General features: G+C 35.4%; 1 protein-coding gene and 1 long non-coding RNA gene across 5 annotated transcripts in view; one reads left to right on the forward strand and one right to left on the reverse strand.

Moving 5' to 3' along the window:
* Positions 1–7,253, forward strand: part of LOC143250678 (uncharacterized) — a 30,490-nt gene extending 23,237 nt beyond the window's left edge. Inside the window, exon 3 of the long non-coding RNA XR_013028297.1 lies at positions 5,851–7,253. This is a non-coding gene — a long non-coding RNA (uncharacterized LOC143250678). The remainder of the gene's footprint in view (positions 1–5,850) is intronic.
* LOC143250676 (uncharacterized) overlaps positions 1–21,509 on the reverse strand; it is a 204,317-nt gene that overhangs the window by 14,068 nt on the left and 168,740 nt on the right. For all 4 annotated transcript variants that reach the window (XM_076501567.1, XM_076501568.1, XM_076501570.1 and 1 more), the window contains 5 exons: positions 11,898–11,988; positions 6,962–7,026; positions 3,630–3,779; positions 2,500–2,541; positions 1,705–1,789 (listed from right to left, as the gene is read on the reverse strand). In XM_076501567.1, coding sequence (XP_076357682.1) covers positions 1,705–1,789; positions 2,500–2,541; positions 3,630–3,779; positions 6,962–7,026; positions 11,898–11,988 — 433 coding nt within the window. The remainder of the gene's footprint in view (positions 1–1,704; positions 1,790–2,499; positions 2,542–3,629; positions 3,780–6,961; positions 7,027–11,897; positions 11,989–21,509) is intronic.

Genomic DNA, 21,509 nt, shown 5'->3' on the forward strand with positions numbered 1-21,509 from the left:
CTCAACTACTTTCTATAACATTAAATTTAGGTATACAAAAATATAAAATGAAAGTAATTGCGGAGAAATCGCATGACTTTAAAAGTCACAAACTATAAGATATTTCCTCGTCACTGCTGTTATCGAGAGTTGCCTATCTACAAACAAGATTTACCAATGGTTTATTGCCTATATTAGTGTCTTATGAATTTCTACAAACAAGATTTAACAATGGTTTATTGCCTATATTAGTGTCTTATCTATTTCTACAAACAAGATTTAACAATGGTTTATTGCCTATATTAGTGTCTTATGAATTTCTACAAACAAGATTTAACAATGGTTTATTGCCTATATTAGTGTCTTATGAATTTCTACAAACAAGATTTAACAATGGTTTATTGCCTATATTAGTGTCTTATGTATTTCTACAAACAAGATTTACCAATGGTTTATTGCCTATATTAGTGTCTTATGAATTTCTACAAACAAGATTTAACAATGGTTTATTGCCTATATTAGTGTCTTATGTATTTCTACAAACAAGATTTAACAATGGTTTATTGCCTATATTAGTGTCTTATGTATTTCTACAAACAAGATTTAACAATGGTTTATTGCCTATATTAGTGTCTTGTGTATTTCTACAAACAAGATTTACCAATGGTTTATTGCCTATATTAGTGTCTTGTGTATTTCTACAAACAAGATTTACCAATGGTTTATTGCCTATATTAGTGTCTTGTGTATTTCTACAAACAAGATTTACCAATGGTTTATTGCCTATATTAGTGTCTTGTGTATTTCTACAAACAAGATTTACCAATGGTTTATTGCCTATATTAGTGTCTTATGCATTTCATACACTAAAACTTTTTTCGTAGTCTCAGCTTTGATCAATCAAAATGGTGGCTGACAAGAAAAGTACAAAAACAAAAGTTAATATCTGTCTGTGTATTTTGTTATTGTTAATCTGTTACGTTGCTTTTCATGTAATTTTTTTTTTATAAAATAAATGAAGACAATACGTAATACTCGTCTTCCTTTATTAAACAATTAATTTTAGCTAAAATACTTTACTAAAATTTGATTTTTTTTTATATTGTTTACAAAAAGCTTGTCAAATTTCGTGAAGATACATAGATCTTATTGTATCGGACGTTGTATCAATATAATCATATCTTGGCTCCACGATACATACGTCACACCTTCTCTGTTATTTAAACCAGCTATTCCCAAACTGTGGTACAATTAAGATTTTTAAACATTTATTTTTATAAATTTGCATAATACAGTAGTAGCCTTATACACTTCATCTCCAACATTGCAACAAAATTTACATTATATGTCAAATTTTATTGTATAATTCGCACGTTAGGAAATATGTGGGACAAATGGTCGTGTCCTACATAAGTATAATGGAAACACGTAGTATGTAGTTGTCTAAAGTAGAAATAACTGATTGAAGCTACTTAATGTGTGTGTTTATTTCAAAACTTATTAAACTGGAAACCATTGTTATATGAACTCAATAAATCAGTTCTTTCTTTAAAATCCAGTTTTAAATGATAATAAAAGAAAATGAACCTTAAAAATATTTCAGTAGTTAAAAGAAAAAGCACACTGAAGCCTATACTTTCATAAGTGGTTACTTTGACAATTTCATAATACTGTCAACAGATGGCAATATATCATTTCTTTCTTTACCCTCAAAATCATACTTACAAATTCTTTTTTTGCTTTCTGGTCCCAGTATGACACCTTAAGTGTAGCGACAGCCGTTTCAGTTTTTTTCGCTTTGTTTATAACCCTAGAAAAATAAGTTTTTATTATGCAAAAATGGCCTATTTTCGTTAAATGCCTTAAACTAGAAAACAAAGCATGTATCTTTAGCTATTTCACAACATGAGAACTAATTTTATATATAGTTTGGCCGTAATAACACACAACGAACCCTTACAGCTTTGTCTTACACAGCCGTATTGTCCCTCTCACAGATTTTATTTCGTCTTTAAGAGAGCCAAAACTTGTTAAATGTCATCACTATAATTCTTATTTTACTTGGTTTATTTCATAAAATTATATAAATAGCCCAGGTTATTATCTGTAACGCAGATAATTATGTATCGTGAAGTAAAATTACTTCCTACAGTGTTCTTTATCTTAGTAATTTACCTACGATACAAAATTAATAAGAATTGTTTCAACCTAACAGCTAATTTCCTAGAGATGTTATTCATGTTGAAAACACTTTATAAGAGTATTAAAAATATCTGTAACTATAGTTACGCTAGTGCTAGTTTTGAACTATAAGTATGTATTGTGTTTTCATCAAATGTACGTACATAATACTTGTTCAACTTTAAAGCGCATTTTAACTAAGATAATTTTTCAATAGTGTCAAAAAGTTATGTTTAAATAAAGTTAAAACTATTATATATTGTATAAACATTTTTATAAATATTTTTCAGTTATTAGTTTAATGTAGCCTATTACACACACACACAAAAAAAGACTTACTCTGTCAAACTGGAATGCCATAAATCTTTCACTTCGGGAGAGCTTTAGAAAAACAGAAAATATTCAAGATGTATAAAAATGACGGTAACAAGTTACATTTACCTTTTTTGTAACTGTTACTTTGGTTTAAATAGTGAACACTTAGCATAAAGAATACTTCCGATTTACATGCTGATATACTGTAGTAGCGCCACCTACCGGTAAACACAGGGGTTTGGTTTGAATTTCGCGCAAAGCTACTCTGGGGCTATCTACAATAGCCGTCCCTAATTTAGCAGTGCAAGATTAGAGGGAAGGCAGCTAGTCGTCACCAGCCATCGCCAACTCTTGAGATACCCTTTAACCAACGAATAGTGAGATTGATCGTCGCATTATAACACCCACACGGCTAAAAGGGCGAACATGTTGGGTGCGATGGAGATTCGAACCCACGACCCTCGGATTAATCACCTGGCCATGCCGGGCCCTAAAACAGGGGTAATTTATGTATATTTTATCAGCGTGGACTAAAAGTGTCTTTGAATACTTTGGTAAAATAATTTTTCGATGGATCTTTGACGTTGACAGCTGTTTCATCGTTTGACTATTTTATTAATAGCGTGAATGAGATATCTCAACAAGATTAGAATACAAATAATCTGAAAAAGTAATGACAGAGAGTAAACTTTTTAACGTAATGCAGTTTAACTACTTGCAACATTCATTTGAAACAAAGCACATCTAACTGATACCGAAGAAAACTGCATATTTTGGTTAGAGCTTATCGGAATTACAACAAATACGTTTCTTAAATTTATTGTGGAATACAAAATTATTCAACGCACTGTGGTAGAGAAGGTATATTGTAATTGAAAATTGGTTAAATTGATTAATTAGTTATAAACTATTACGCACTGTTCTTGATTTAGAAAAACTCATAACTGAATACATTTAAAACAAACGTTTATTTCTTCGCCACTGCTCGTACGAAAAACAAAATCGACACAATTTAAGAAATTTCTAATTTATGATCTTACTCCTAATGTCTAAGCCTAACCGTGTAAAATTGTTAAAAATATTATCAAGAATGAAGTCAGTGAAGTTTCTCTTAAAGTGAAGCTATTACTGTATTTGATTGGGTGGGTGCTTACCTAAACGTTGCCACAACATTGGTGGTTGGCCAGCCCAAAACGAATGACGTGTCAGGAGTTCGAGACGACTCGCAAACATCGCCTAAACATGACGACAACCACATCTCACACAAAAGAATTTTTTCTTTCAATTTGCACGAATGGGAAGATCTGTGGGATAAATTAGCTTGTAAAACTGATAATATATGCTCTTACATTACTGTTCTCCATATGATAAAATATTATGCAATGTAAGGGTTAGCAAACATTTGAAATCCACTAGTTTCTAACGTTATTTTTCTTCGTGATCAAACATCAATGTAACCACCGAGTAGCTTAAGAAACAACAACAACGTACAATCTCATCACAATTTAGTCAGACAAACAGAAAGGGCATAAACAACAATAAATTCTTAAACTACGTTATTTATTGAACAATTAGGTAACATAAAAAAACTGAGTATTTTATTATTTCATTCATAACTGAATAAAGACAACACTAACACTCCCTCGGGTCACTTAGTCTATTTTTTATTGAAATTTGCTTTTCGGACATTTTTTGTCAATTGACAATGATTAAATATTTTCAGATTGTTTGAAAGGTGCGTATTTTCAAATGATCTTTTAAGAAATATTCACAAAACGTTATTTTTAACTATAATAGATGAAAAACTATCTCGTTGTACTGCGAAGCGTATATCACTAACAATTAAAGGTTCATTAAAATGCGGGATGCCTTATCCACGATAGGCCCAAACACTATCATAACGTCAGTCATTCCCTCCTTAGTTAATGTTTATGCAAAGCAGAGACTCTAGTGATCAGTCACGTGATGTACCTTATTGGTCGATCAGCCTACGCTCGTAAAAACAATTTGTAGGGGTGACAACCTCGTTATCCCTGGCAATTTACTTAAATATGGTCATCACGAGCAGGGGTGGTAGCCCAGAACTGGTTATTTATGCTTAAAATAAAAGTTTCGACCAATTCTTTGAAACTGTTGTCTTCTGGGCAGGTTTATTGTCTCGAGCCGCTTTAAGAGGAGCGGCTGCCCTCTGAAAAGAATCCCGTACGTGCTTGATGGGACCAAAGTTCGATTAATTCCCTCTTTTAAGATGTGTCGACCATCTCTGTACGGTGGAAGCTGACGTAATCATTCATTGGATCAAAGTCAGTACTTATTTCACAGACGTATAACATCAAAAATGGTCTTACGATGTAGACTTTATATATAGTATGTGGCATCAATGATGCTTAACATATGATGCAGAAGTCGGATCGCACAAAAATGCTTATTTCAGTCTACAGCATATTTCTACTACCAACTCTGACGTGGATCCGGTTCCAGATTTTCTCCAAATAATATACGTTATCTGGCTAGAAGATACCTCGCGGCTTACCTGTAAAAATACTACTACTACTTATGACATTGGCTATTCTAACATGTTCTTAGAGCCCTAGCAGGCAAGCAACGCTGTGTTTTACTGTGAGCAGTATATACCTCGCTGGGTGCCAAACATGATGGTTGACTTTGTGATGGCTCTAACCCTCTGTGTTCTTATTGTATTCAGTCTCGGGCAGACAGTTTATGGGTTATAGAAGACCAAAATCTAAAATTAGCAAACAGATGCTTGAATTATGGTTAATAATCTGCCTTGTTCTGATGTCTCAAAAACTATACTATTGGTTTGAAAGCAATTTCACATTCTTCTACTAAAAACATTTTAAGACTTGTAAGCCAATAGCGTGCGTTGATTGTACAACGTCCATTTACGCGAGTGAGCTATTTACATGTCTTCTCTGGAATCTAGCCATAATTCATGAACAAATGGAAGCACATCAAATTGAATTATTTTAATTCAAAGTGACAAACGAGAACAGCTTCAAAAGTCACAACATAAGATAGACCGAGTGACCAATCTCTTCCCTTTAAGATGTTTAACATGCATGACATTGAACAGAACGTGTGATTGACAATTTAATATATTATGTTTTGTTTCAAAGCTTTATTTTGAGTTCTGAGTATATTAAAGAATAATTGGATCTTTCTATGTATGTATATAAAATTTATATGGGACTACTAAAATACATGGCAACAATAAATACAGGGTGTCCCAAAATTAATACACTCAAAAGAAATTTCAATAACTTTATTATTCGAGATAGCAAAATTAAAAAAAAAAAATTAAGACTTGTAAGTTTTATTTTTATATTAATTATTTAAGAATGCATTTCATTTCAGATATTAAAACCGACTCTGTTTTTAAGTGGAATGACAACTTCTGAAAAGTTCTTCCGATTTCACCGTTTTGGACTTTGTATCTTTTGTGTTTTCTTGAAAACAAGAGTCAGTCATAACAAACCAAGGGATCGTGTGAAACTGAAGCTTTGTACCTGGTATTGCTGGCCTTATCCATCTCTAAAGCTGTGTTGAAAAAACATTCTCTGAATTTGAACGCAGAATTAGACTGATTATAGCTAATGGTGGAAGACATGTAGAACTTTAAAAATTAAATTACACTTGAAAGTCTTGATAATATATTTTAATTTCAATTTCATTGTTATCTCAAATAATACAAATGCCATTCAACTTTCTTTTTGGTATATGCATTTTGGAATACCCTGTATATTAGTGAAAATAATTACATTTTAATGAAGTTGGATAGTAGAATACATAAAAGCACAAGTTGGATAGTAGAATACATAAAAGCACAAGGAGAAGTTGGATAGTAAAATACATAAAAGCACAAGGAGAAGTTGGATAGTAAAATACATAAAAGCACAAGGAGAAGTTGGATAGTAGAATACATAAAAGCACAAGGAGAAGTTGGATAGTAGAATACATAAAAGCACAAGGAGAAGTTGGATAGTAGAATACATAAAAGCACAAGGAGAAGTTGGATAGTAAAATACATAAAAGCACAAGGAGAAGTTGGATAGTAAAATACATAAAAGCACAAGGAGAAACTGCATTAAAAACAGCAACTCCAAACCTCTTACTAATTATATAATTTTTATTCTAACTCAAAAACAAATTAAACAAAAACGCTGCATATGTGGAAAACTAAAAACATGAAGCAAGACGTCTTAATGGTTTAAATTTAGAGATCAGAATAAATGGAACATTATTTTTCAAGAGCACGTTTTGCTTTAAGGATCTCCAAGATTCCTAAATATGATAGCAGCGGTTTAAGGCTCTTTGTTTTCCGGAGAAAATATCTTAGGTAATTGTCCCAAGTGCTCTCAGAGATTGTCGTTTTGATTTTTAAAGTATTTTATTAATGAAAGAGAAACTATGATGCGCAATCGTTTTTATTATTCACCTTCTTAGATCAAATAGTATGGCGTTTTACCTTTGCTTGGCTATCAACAATATATCGTTAAACAGAAACATGCGTCTTTCTTGCTTCTGGACACCCTAGAAAATAAAGGAGAGAAATAATTAAAAATCTGTTTATGATAAACAAATCAAACCTTCCGCACATTTGAGATGATCAGTAGAAAACAAAAAAGAACAATCAGATTACTATACCAAAACACACCGAACCCAATCATTCACCATGTTTGCTTTCACAAAATTTTAATCCTTCAGTAACGGTACGTTTTTCAATCTTCATATCAGTGGACCTTAGAATTAAAACTTTATATATAATAAAAATGAAAAGGTGCAAATTTATCAGAAACTCATTAACAACTTTCCAACAATACAGTCTCCATTGAGCGCAATCATTTATCTAACTTGTTTTTCTGCATACCAGTATTGTGAATTTCGGCAAAGAGGAAACACGTTAGGCCCAGTTAAATTGTTAAATTTGTTACTTGCTAACTGAATTATATCGGATGCGGGGAAACCTATGTCTCAAAATTACCTCTGTAGTGAGGATCTATAATTCTTGTGCGCGTACTTTTATCAAACGGAAGTAATGAATGTTAACAACTTACAGTATTAGAAAGTTGTCGCGACTTTTTAATTTGAAGCAGCAGTTGCTACACTGAGACGTGCATTACTTTCTAATATTTCAAACACATTACATGCATTAACTGTTACATTACATTGATTATATATACGACTGAGTAATGGGATTAAATCGTAATTCTTAAAACGCATACATTTTCCTAACGTATGTAGCGCATTTCTGCGGCAACGGGACATAAACCATGAACTCTCGGATTTGAAAATTTGGGTGTGTTGCCCCTTTGGCCACGCCTGGTCCACTTTAAAGATGTAAATCAAGCACAAATATAAATTTTTTTAACAATACACAACTCTTTTTGTGCATAGACGTACATAAGCGTAAATTGGCGTTGTATTTCTTAACGTCGATCCAAAATTGTTGTACTATGGTTGATTCTTCACCTTGCCACACAAATATCTAGGTTAATTCTGTTGTGGGAACTGGGACATATCAAATAAAATAATGACACCCTGCTCTAAACCCAAAATATTTATAAAGTACTTAATTTGATTTATTACAAAACATTTATAGCTGCAGTGCTTATCAGATCATTCATCTCCTATCTGAAATTGTTCTGTTACTGGAACACAAGTTTATCAACATTCATTTTGACAACTTTTAATACACCCTCTAGTAACGAAAGGAAGAACTACAAAAGAACACAAATCGAAATGATATTCGAAACTTTGAATGCAACAGTACCAAGTACAAATGGAAAGCTGTTCAATAATGCTACTACACGTACACTGTGTAGTATCACGAGATAAGATCACAAGTTTCAAACAGTACTTCAATTACAAAACAAAAGCTACAGATGAAGGTAAAAAAGTAAGTTTAAAGTAATTAATTTGCAAGTTGAAAAACAAACAAATTCTAGTGACACAGCAGTATGTCTGTGGACTTGCAATGCTAAAAATAGAGTTTTGATACCAGTGATGAGCTGACCACAGACGGCCCATTGTATAGCTTTATGTTTAAGTATAAACCAACTCAAAATCAGTATTCTCTTGCCGAAAAATGCATGATAATTATATATACAAAGAGAGAGAGTAAAATATCAGAGAGAGAGTAAAATATCCAACAAATATGCAAAACATTCCTGTAGGGGAAACAGGCATAACATTTAAATTATGTTAAGATGAAGAAATACTACCTTCATTAAAGAATAAAATACTGGTTGAAATATCTTATCCCATTTTTCAAAGGTCTGTAGAAAAAAATTAATGAGGTCCTTGTGATAAAAATAAACTTTTTTTTCTAAACTTTAATCACTTCATGTTTTCTTTTAGCTCTTTAACTGTTATCATACTTTAATTTTATGGGATAATTAATACTGAATTATGTGCATCAGATATGGTAGAAACAAACTGCAAAACAAGATAATCGAACAGCGCTAAGTCATTACTCATCATTTAAGATGAAACGTAGATAACACTGGAATATGCAACTTTGATAATTAGGCAAGTGTTTTTTTTCCTTTTAACAGGATGCAAACCCTTTACGGTGTCCAGGACTAGTCCTTTATATCTCAGTAAAATATTTAAAATTAGAATCAGTAAAGAATTGGTTGAGATCATGGGTATATTTTTTCTGAGGAAACGAAACTGAAACGGGCAAGGTTATAGTCATTTCAGATTTCCTTCTCAGAGTATCTTGAAAATGCGGGAGAAAACTACAAGTAATAACAATAAAGTGAAGGAAAACAACTAAACACTTGATTTTAATACACTTTTCTCATGAGGCACAACACCTGATGCACAACATCTGATATACTATAATCTTTCATTATGGATTATGGCCTGATGGATAGGGTGTTCGACTCGTAACGTGAAGATCGCGGGTTCAAGTCCCTATCACATCTAGCAATCTCTCTCTTTCATACGTGAAGGCGTAATAATATTAGTGAAGCTCACTATTCATCGATAAAGGAGTAGCCCAACAGTTGGAGGGGTGGGTGGTGTTGACTAACTGCATTCGTTCTAGTCTATCATTGGTAAATAAAGGACTGCTTATATACAGCCCTTCTGTGTCGAAACAAAAAAATCACTGTAGTTGCTGTCAGCGCACATTTCACAATTGCTATAAAAATAAGTTATACCTTAACATAAAGATGTCCCCCACTTGCTACGAGAAATTAATGTTAGAAATTTCTTCGTCTCGTAACTGGTGAAAAAAACGGTTTCTATGAAAATACACCAGCTTCCTCATTTCGTTACTGGGAGAAACATTACTAGCTTTCCATAACATATTGGGTTGTTTACGAGAAAATACCATTAAGAACATCTTAAAACGTGGGATCCCATAAAATGGTTAATTTGGTCAATAACACGAAGTAGCAATATGCAGCCAACTTTAATCTGAAGCATAGGATTCGACTGAATTTCTGTGACATCATGGTATTTTACATGAACTAACAACTGTAGTCAACTTTACACTGAAATAATCAAAATCTTTAACAGCACCAGTACTTAATCCACTATACGAGAACTAACAAAAAAATCAAGATTTGCCTTGAAGCACAATATTAGAATAAACAATGGCCTTAACATCATCATCACATTGTGGCACTTAGGTACACTGACATCCAACAGTCAGCGAAAAGTGTCCACAAAACGCACGTTCTAGAAGTGTTATACAGAAAATAAATCAAACACGGATAGCATAAGTGAAAAAATAAACAAAATATTCCATTACCAATAATAGCATTGCTTACCAACTGGCCAACTTCATATTATTTGTACCCAAACTGGTTGTTTGTGCTAGAGCTGATTTGAATTTATGAAACATTTGCATCAGGCAAGGGCCGTCAATGAAATATGATACTGCATTTTCAAATCAAAAATCCTAACTGTGAAATCACATAATCGCTTGATTACCTACATCAACTATTCAAACCGAATCATTCAATGAAGAGACCCCCGCCCCTACTCATACCAATGTTCAGATTTTCAGATCTTTCGAACCCTGAATATATCTGGTTAGAATGTGTATTCTACACTAGTTATGGAAGAGTGAAAAAAACAACAACAGCTAATTCAACTGCCATAAATAACTAACTCTACATGAACCAGCGATACATGTTCAAGTCTAAAATAATTTCGTTAACAGTGGTACCACTTTACAGCAAACATGATATTTCTGGAAGTTTCTATAAAAGAAACTTATTTTAGAATTTATTCATGTTATATAATTGCACCGCCTATTAATAAGCACAACTGTTTGAATACAAAACCGAAATTAAAAGTTATGGTTTCAGATAAATTTATCCCTATTTTTTTGCTTCTAATTCTATATTAACCAAAAAACATGATTTTAATTAGTGGAATAGGTTTACAAGTTCCACGTGAATAAATCATGTGAATAATTAGTGGAATAGGTTTACAAGTTCCACGTGAATAAATCATGTGAACGCACACAAAAGGAGAAACTTCAATAATCAATTTTGTTTTCCAGCTATTGTGCCCCAAACCCTTATCTCGTTTGACGACGTGTAAAGCTGAAACGCGAGACTGGAATTTGTTGTCAAATGTCTCAAATAAGTTGATTAATTACGCTGTTTTGATAACTGTGCTAAAATCAGAGAGTAGGTGTTTTGTTATAGGAAAGCCACATTGGGCTAGCTGTTGTGTCCGGCGAGGGGAGTGAAACCCATGATTTTAGCGATATAAATCCAAAGACTTTCCGCTGTTCCACGAGGGTGGGCCAAAATAAGAAAAAGGTGATGATCTGTTGGGAAAATATTTCATAATTCTATGTTATTCTTGAAAAATAATTAATAAACAATGGGCCATCAGTTGATGCATCAACACAAAATGCGTGTTTACACAAGTTACAAATCTTTTTTCACGTACAAAATAGTGCCCCCCCTCTAATAAAAAAGAACATGAATACAATCAGAATTGGGAAACATTACAAGCTATTATTTGAACAAATCTGATATATCCACAATCAACAAGAGACCTGGGTGTAAAATAACGAATTCATTCTCATTAGAAAAAGAAATCAAGCCCAGAAATTATACTTTTAAAAACAAATTTCTAGATAACAGCACAATAAAAACGTCCAGCATTAGCCAGTATAAAACCCTCTATAGATGTACAACCTTATTCAGTCTTACCTTAAATCTACTTGTAAAGAAATCAGTTGACTTCAAATTATAACAGTTATTCATAAAATTGATGGTATATTATCAATGCCTTTATGTTGTACGAGCTTTGGTACTGAGCGAATGGCATTGACATCACTGTATATAACAGACGTAGAGTGGTTCACATATTATTACACATTCTTATATTTGATTTAACTTGATAGGTCTTAGGATTAGTATACGTACCATGGTGAAAAGCACAGGACTTTCCATAATAAAGGTTCGAGTGCAGTTCTCGTTCCTGAGAGGTCCATTAGGCCTTCTATGACTAGGCTTCCTGTGAAAATATACACATTTTTGTTAATACTTATTAAACAAAGTAAAGATACATGAGGTTGTATATATTTATTTATAAAAAACTCTTGACGCCAATCCTTTATTTGTTTGCTGTTTTCAAGCTCAAAGCTATACAACTGGCTAACAGAGTTATGTTGACCGAAATTTTAGCGTCATAAGCTCATTCACGGGGGGGGAGGTAGTAGTAATAAATATATAAATGTTAAGCGTTTTGATGTAAGTATTTTGAAATTACTTTGTTAATTATAACTGCTGGTTACAGAGTATTACGTGCTAACCCTAATGGATGGTTGATATCAACGGAAAATTTGTTGCATTAAACTTTGATTAATGCAGATACACGCAGTATTACACGACACAGAATAATGGTTTTTCCTGTATGTCTGTTTCTATTTCACTTCCACAGACATATCTAACCTAAATAAACGTACACAGGTGCACTGAAAACTAATATGTACACAAACACACGCTAGTGGTGTTGATGGACGTCAATATCATGTACATTGTTGGTGTAACAACTCTTTGTTATTCTGACCGGTCTGCAGAATGTGTTCCTGTATTTAGATAATTCAAGAGTACGAAACTTATTGTGTCACGTGAAACTGCAAACACACTTAGGTTATAATACCTATAAAAAAAATGAAGTTTTACGCCTAGAGCTTTTCTGCACAGCGAAAATAATTTCTTTTTTATATTCTAAACACGTTCAATTTAATTTTTTAATAACTTCCACCAGGTGGTGCAAATAAGGACGTGAAACTGCTTCCGGTTGAAGTTTCTCATGGATCATTTTAAATGTTGTTTGTGATCAGCTGTTGTTCGAGTCGTTGAATCCGAAAACCGGAATATCCTATTCTTTCATTTCGAGCCTAGTTCGTCAGGTCTGAAATATAGAGAGCTACTTACCACAAGGCCAACGTACAGCCTGTACCAACGAAGGACTTCGAGTTATTTATCTCATATCTGTCCATCTATTACAAACGTATTTATTAATATCCACTTAGCTTTATATTTTTGCTGAAATTAATCATATTATTGAAGATTAATTTATCTACATAACAGTGTTTGTTTGAGTTTATAAAGATAAATGACTGTCACTTGTAATCCAGTTTTCAGTTTAATGTCTCACCGATAAGTAGACTAAAATTCCAATGTTTAAACAGTAACATCTACAAGCAAGGACGTTTTACAAGTAAACAGAACCTACATCAATAGAAAAAGCATATGGTAAAAGAAACTTGTTATATCAGAATGTACAGCGACCACTGGTAAACATAATACTCATGTTTGATGCATGTGTAACATGAGATAAAGCAGCAACTTTGATCTGTTACCTGATCACTAGAAGGTGCTATACATAATATTCAACTATTCAGCGAATGATTATAAACGATAGTCTCTAATCAAGACTAATTCTTAACTGATTCAGTTGATAGTATCATATATGATGTTACAGTATCCGATTTTTTTGTATGTGCGTATATTTAGACAACGTGCAGCCAATACGTGTTCATGAATTAATTACACCACTCCATGAGCAAGCAAACAGGGCACAATCGTGTATTCTGCTGAAATGTTTTATTACGTTTCTTGAAACGTGTTGTCAACGTTCAACAATATTTTTACGTTGCGTTCTGCTAAACAGCGCAACCATCCAGCAGACTAAGAAACGAAACTTTCGACATTAATTTAGAAAGACGAATTTAAATACGTGTGTCGCCGGACAAATAAAAACAGATGATTACCTGAAACTCGTCCTTTGATTGGCTAGCTTGCAATAAGACGACAAAGTGGCCAAAGTACCTGTTTACAGTCAACGATGCCTCTGTGTAATAAGTTTTTAATGTTCGATTCCAAATAACTTATTTTTTGTTTTTCTACCCTATTCTCAGCTCTATTTCTGTTGATTTTTTTTAAATTGTAGGTTAGGTTTATTTCTCTGTATTAAAATAGTTTTGTTATTTACAAGTTTCATCAAAAACAAAAGGTAAAAAAAAAACGATAGTTTCACAAGATTTTTACGGCAGTTCAAACACTGTTTTTATTTAACGCTACAATAAAAGATTCGTTACATTAATTAACATGAACCTTAAGGTTCGCCGAAATATAACAATGGTGTTTGCAAATTTTTAAAATGTTTTTAGGTACGAACACAAATAAGAGTGCAATTATAAACTGTGATCTCCCCACACCGGCTTTAGTTTAATAATATTAGAAAAAAAAATATTGTCTCTTACGGCACTTAACATAAACAAGTATATATCAATTAACATTTTGCCAGTGTTTTCAAGCATTTCCTCTAATAAAGCTTGTTGTAGTGTTACGTCACGATATACAAGCATACATGTACTTTCAACCTTGAACAAATTAAATTCATTATTATTGTTTTTTTTATGTTTGAGATACGTGTTTCAAGTAATTTTAAACAATGGTCTCATTCGACTGTAACTCAGTTACGATATTTCAAAATGTTTTTATATCACACTAACACTCAACCAGTGGTTGTATCTTACAATAACGCTGGTATAGCATAAACATGATTTCATGTAACTTGTTCCATACAAAAAGTGATTTTATGTTGTTTTATCTCAAAATTCCTGCAATGCACGGACTTGATATTTATACTGAGTGAACTGTGTTTTGTATTTCACACAATGCCAACCGTGAAGCTTCAAATAATAGTAATTTTACACTCCTTATAATGTGACACGTGAAACAGTAATCTTTACTTTAACACAGTGTCATTTTACAACAGTTTTATTTCACATTTTGTTACCAGAACGGTTTCATTTCAAACTAGTTTACAACGACACTCCAGACAAGCTTCATTTTGTAGAATATCTATAACGACACCTTATCCAATTATTTGTGTAGATCGACATCTTAAACAAATAGATACCCTTCTTCTAGCTCTAATGTGAAGCTGTTTTAGTCTCGTAATTATTTGTTTGTTTTGAATTTCGCGCAAAGCTTGTCAAGGGCTATCTGCGCTAGCTGTCCCTAATTTAGTAGTGTAAGACCACCCATCGCCAACCCTTGGGTTACTCTTTTACCGACGAATAGTAGGATTGACAGTAATATTATAACGCCCCAACGGCTGAAAGGGCGAGCTTGTTTGGTGCGACGGAGATTCAAACCCGCGACTTTCAGATTACGAGTCGAATGCCTTAACCCACCTGGCCATGCCGGGCCTCGTAACTATTTAAAGTAAATTGTTAAAAAAAATATTTAGTATTATTTTAACTGACTAGAAATAATGCCATTCTTACCAAATCGATTAGTTTGTTACTCTATGATCTATATTATATGACGGTGATCTGAATCACTGAAGAAATGAACCTCTGAAGGTATTTCTTGTTAACCTGAAGATGATCTAAGAAGGTCGAACCATTGTTCTGTATTTTCATACCCATATAAGCAGTCTTTGAAATACATTTTAGGAGGTACTGACCAGTCTTAAGAGTTAATGCAAGAAGGATACAGATAACTCATGCTACGGGAATATAAACTGTATTCTAACTTTAGTGACATGACTACTTCCAACGGAAGAAGCTAACTGAAGTATTCATGTGAAATTACAATAACTAAAACTTCTATTTCATTAAACTTACCGAGACAAAGAAGATGAAATATCACTGAAAATGACAGTAGTGTATAAACACTATCAGTATTAAACAAATAACTTGTTCAGGATATCAGTGCATTTATAATGAACTCTTATTATATTTCTTCATGTTTGAGAAATGTTCGGTTGATTGGTTGGTTTGGTGTTTTATGGTGCAAAGCAACTAGGCTACCTGGGCCAAACATACGGTAAAAAGTTGAAATTAAAGTATAATTATTAAAATTCATAAAAGGAAATTAAGGTAAAATAAGACAACGTTTAAAAAACAAATAGCATTAAATTCAATTTTCACATCTAGTCTACAGCGGTAAGAGACAAACTACAGTAATACAAGTTGTAAAGGACTTTCTGTGGCATAACTGTAATTACCAAAACTCGACAGGTTGACTAACGGATAAGTTCAGAAATCAGCATTAGACACCTGAAGTTGGCCTTTCCAGTCCTGATTTTGAGTTATTTCACGTAACGGCCATTTTCTAATTTCAAATCGAACTAGATGTACTGAGTATTGAAAGAGAATCACATAAAAAAGTCTAATTTATAAATTAAAAACTTAGATAGCATTAAAAAGAGTAATGGCCTTTAAAAGACTAAAAACTTTATCAAGATGGGCAGTGTCACCGTCACCAATAACACTGTCCAACGTTATGGATAAACCTTTGGACAAAACATGTTTAAAATGGTACCGTCGTTGAAAGTCACAACGACGGCAAGACATTAAAATGTGGCTTATACACAATGAGTGTTACACAGACTACACATTGGTGCATCAGTTACAGATAAAAGAAAACGATGAGTTAAAAACTGACCAATGCGTAGTCTAGTTAGGGTAACTTCCTCTTTCCGATCCTTACGGAAGCAAGACGACCAAAGTCCAATAGTTGTTTTGAATTAAGCACAAAGCTACATAATAAGCTCTCTGTGCTCTGCCCACCACGGGTATCGAAACCCGGTTTTTAGCATTGTAAGTCCGCAGACATACCGCTGAGCCATTGGGGGCAAAGTCCAATAGAGGATTTTATTGGGAAAAGCTTGTTTTCACATTGCTCACTCCAAGTCGACTGCCAGTTGGCAAAGAGCCGAGCCTTGAATACAGGACCATAGTCCATGTATGGAAATGGCGCAGCAGTGATAGTGCCGGGGGAGATAGATTTAGCTGCGATGTCGGCGAGCTCGTTCCCATGAATACCAACGTGACCTTGTATCCAGAAAAACTGGATAGAAGTAGATGTTAAAGAGAAATGGGCCAGTCGGTTTTGAATATCGGCGAGAACAGGGTGAGAGCTAACGTGAAGCCATTCCAGGTTCAGTAGAGAACTACGAGAGTCAGTATAAACAGTGTAATTTGAGTACTGCTCAGCTTCTATGTGATCCAGGGCAAGAAAAATAGCGTACAGTTTAGCAGTGAACGCAAAAAAGGTAAAGGGGATTAAGAAATACCATGAAGATGACCTAGGAAAGTCGAAACGTTGTTCTCTTCTTATCAATAAAAGTGTTAATACCCATTACAGCCGTTCTGAAATACATTTTTATTGCAAATAGGTTTCTTATCATCAAGAAACCATGGCAGAGCCCACATAGTCTGCTGATTTTGAACCATCCGTATAAATAAGAATGGAAAGATGGTTGGAAAGACGTTCAGCAAATACAGATAGTATTTCCAACCAGACGTGTTTGCTTTTCTCAGATGACTTAAAGAAAGGCCACATTTGGGGACTGTAGTGAGCCATGGTGGGACGGGCTGACCAGTGGATACAGCAATCCAACTGCACCTGGATACGAAGGCCAAAAGGAGTAATGACAGATAATGGCAGAAAGGAGTAATTGTCTGAAAAAGCATGCCCCACCGAGAAAAGAAAACATAACCCCAGGGGATGCTGTGGTAAGAAAGGAAGTTTCGAAGCATACAGTAAAGGCAGTTGCAAACGGAGGGGGTGTAGAGGGGGTTCATGAGACTGTGTGTGTAAGCTCTGAAATGGGGAAGTGTGGAAAGCCCCAGTGCAGAACCGAAGTCCCTGAAAATGAACAGGGTCAAGTATCTTTAAGGCCAAAATCCTGGCAGAGCCATATACCAGTGACCCATGGTCTAATTTTGATCGAATAAAAGCACGATATACATTTAGCACAGAACATCGATCCGCTCCCTAAATAGTGGAACAGAGGACACGGAGGATGTTCAGTGCTCTTGTATATTTGACCCGTAGCTACTTGATGTGTGGTATAAAGGTCAACTCATGGTCAAGATAAGCTTCAAGAACTTTGTATCGGCGACGTTGTGCTACCTGTGGTCCCTGAAACAGAGTTCTGGATCAGGATCAATACCCTGTTGGCAACAAAAGGGCATGCAAACAGTTTTAGAGAGAGAGAAGTTAAAATCGTTTGCTGTGGTCCACTTCAGTAAACGAATGAGGGCAGTCTGTAGATGCCACTCAATATGCCTCATGTTTGATGACTGACATGGGATGTGAAAGTTATAAACATAGAGCCTGTTTGCAACAGTAAGAGGGAGTTGTTCACTGATGGCATTAATCTTTATACTGATAAGTGTGACATTCAAAACACAGCCCTGATGGACTCCAAGTTCCTGTAGAAAAGAACGGGAAAGTGTCGAACCCACACGAACTTTCAATCGCCTGTCCATTCAATTTTTTTTTATGAAAATGGGCAAATGACCATGTAACCCATATAAATGGAGGTCTCGCAAAATGTCATGTAGTATCATCAGCCTTCTCGATGTCAAAGAATATTGACACAAGATGTTGTCGTTTGAGAAAGACTTCTCTGATTGACATTTCAAGTCGAATCATGTGGTCCATGGTAGAGCACTGTTGTCGGAACCCACACGGGGTGGGCAAGAGGAGGTTGTTTGGTTCCTCGAATCAAACAAGACAAGCATTTACCATCCTCTCCTTACAGAGACAGCTCGTCAAGCAGTAGTTTGAAGGAATCTTGGGATCCTTCCCAAGCTTAGAGAAAGGTAGGACAATAGGCCGGCGCCAGGCATTAGGAAAAACATTCTCCTGCCAGATCCGGTTTAAAAAATCATAAGAACAGCAAAAGATACAAGAGATAGATGGTGCAACATCTCATACTGTACATTATCGGGTTCAACTGATCTACTGCTTGACCAATGAAGGGCCAGTTGGAGTTTTCCCACCAGTGTAAAGAGAAGATTATAGTCAGAGACAATCAGCTGAAAAGGAAAGAGGTGATTGCTCAGCCCGAGTCTTGATGGCAAAGAAGATGGAGGATGAAGCAGAAGTGCTAGATACCTGGCAAAAGCTTTCAACTAGAGTATCGGTTATGCTCCAGGTATTAGCTACTTCCTGGCTATCAGAAAGCAAGATTGAGAGAGGGACAGAATTATATTGTCCATTGACCTTTCTAATCTTTTCCCATGTGAATTTGGAACTGATTATAGAAGATATGTTAGTTGTGAACTTAATCCAAGATTCCTTCTGGCTTTGACGTGTTACCCACCGAGCATGTGAACGGGCTTGCTGGAAAGCGAGCCCGTTCGAGAGTGTGCGATACCTAAGAAAAGTATTCCAGGCCTGTTTTTGAGCCTTCCGTGCCATGTGACAGGCAGGATTCCACCACGAACGAGGATATCGTGGAAAACGTGCCGAGGTTTTTGAAATACATTGAGCAGCTGCTTGTATAATAAGTCAGTTACTGCTGCCACACAGTCGTCCATTAATGGCTCACAGACGACGGCAGGATCAAGTTCTGTGAGAGCAATGAAAGAGGGCCAGTTTGCTTGATCCAGCTTCCATCAGGGCACGCGGGTCAGGCAGCATCGACCACGGCCAGTCTCTCTCAAAATTATAGGAAAATGGTCACTGCCTTATGGGTTATTGTCAACCCTCCATGAAAAGTGAGAGAATAGTAAGGGGAAGAAAATTGAGAGATCAATAGCAGTAAAGGACATAAGTGCATTAAAATAAGTATAGGAACCAGTATTGAAAAGAGATAGGTTGTGATAAGAGAGCATACAGAGGTAATGATGTCCATTAAAGTTCCTCAGGATCAAAAAGGGAAACAACAACTGTTCAATGAGAGCATCAAGGGCTGGCTGATCATAGGTCTCTTCAGGTGATAGGAAGAGATAATAAACGGTGTTGGAACGACCCAAGTAAACACGGATAGCTACGGCATCCAAGGATGTGTTGAGTAGCAAAGACAGGGTGAGCACATGTTGATCAACCAACAGTGCCACCCCTCCATGTATTCGTCCATCACAAAGCCTGTCATTTCTGTATAAAGAAAACCACCGAAAGGTGACTGTATCGGCAGGTTTCAGAAATGTTTCCTGTAAGGAAAGACATACAGGATGGTAGGAAGCAATCGGTGTTTTGATGTTATCCAGATCAGAACGTAAACCTCGACAGTTTCATTTATCAAGGTGGCCGTTTTCATTTATGTGTAGGCGAATTGAGTGGAGAACCCTTCTGTTTACGATCACGTCTTTTTTCTTTTTTGTCTTCATTCGAGGGAGATCTGTCAATCTCCATGGATTCTGCCCTAGGTCGATGGGGCAAGTCTTTGTTGTTGGAAGAGGATTCCAGAGCGTGAGGACGTAAACAAATGATCGTTTTGCATCTTAGAGCGGGAGAAGAAGACGTACCCCACGAAATGTCCTTACCCAGAACCAAAGAAAGTGGGTCTTGGGGTTTGCTGGAGTGAATGTTAGGGACAAAGATGAGTGTTGAAGTTTATTCATCAACTTTTTTAACCATGGAGGTCAAAAGACTTTCCATTTGTTTTGAGAACGATTCTTTTGGAGGCACAGAGATATCTGTTTACACTCCCACTGTAGTAGTGGAACGAAGTGCAGCAGCATACGTCCGAGATGAAGTGGTGTACAGCAACTTCCGGGACTCAGGGTAAGTAATGTTATGAATCGTTTTCAAACGCTGCACCTCTATTTCTTCCAACCATTTAGGGCAAGAACGAAAGTAGGAACAGTGAGAGCCATTGAGGGTCCATTTCACACTCATAGACATCGTGGTACTTGTCACCGCAACGAACACACGTCAGGGAACACGACATGACGTCTTCGAGTGACCGAACCGCTGACACTGGAAACATCGAAGAAGGTTTGGAATGTATGGCAGTATCCTGCAATTAAAATAACCTGCCTTGATGATGGCAGGTGGACGCAGTAATTTAAATGTTAAAAAGAGGGCATTGGTTGGCATCATAATTCCATCTTTGCGAGTGGAGATACGCCTCACTGCAGAAACTCCTTAGGTGGAGAAACCAGCGAAAATATCAGCCTCGGGGATGTTCTTCAAATTTCTCTCAACAATAACTCCTCGTGACGAATTCAAAGTAGCATGAGGCGTAACCTCAATAGGTATATCTCCAAATGCCTTTGAATGTAAGAGGAGTTCACTGTGTCGAGATGTGGATGCTTCCATCAATATGTTCCGAGAGCGAAGCTTTTTGACTTGACATTTGCCCTAAAGATTTGTATGAAAGAGAATGTAGTATAAGAAAATGAAGTACAGGTGTTACAGATGTTGAAGATTACTGCTCAGAATCTTCAAGACGTGGTTGCTTACCTATGGACTGTTTTTTTTTTTACTATTTTATATTTGGAAGAACCATAATAAAAAAAAAACATTTTCGGTGCCCACTGACCTCACCCACCATGGAAGTCCTACGAGGGGACGCACTACAATTCCAAAGAAGGACACTGCAGCAACGCCAGGGTTTCGAGAGTACTATACCAAAACATCAACATCAGATACAATGCCCACAACACCTATTGAGAACATCCAACACTGGTACTTGGTAGACCTTAGCCCAAGTGGACCATCCGATTGACCCTAGGGGCTACCCCTAGCCCGCCTGTCTATAGGATTTCTAGG

Source organism: Tachypleus tridentatus, chromosome 5 (genome assembly GCF_004210375.1).
Source record: "Tachypleus tridentatus isolate NWPU-2018 chromosome 5, ASM421037v1, whole genome shotgun sequence".
Lineage (NCBI taxonomy): Eukaryota > Metazoa > Arthropoda > Merostomata > Xiphosura > Limulidae > Tachypleus > Tachypleus tridentatus.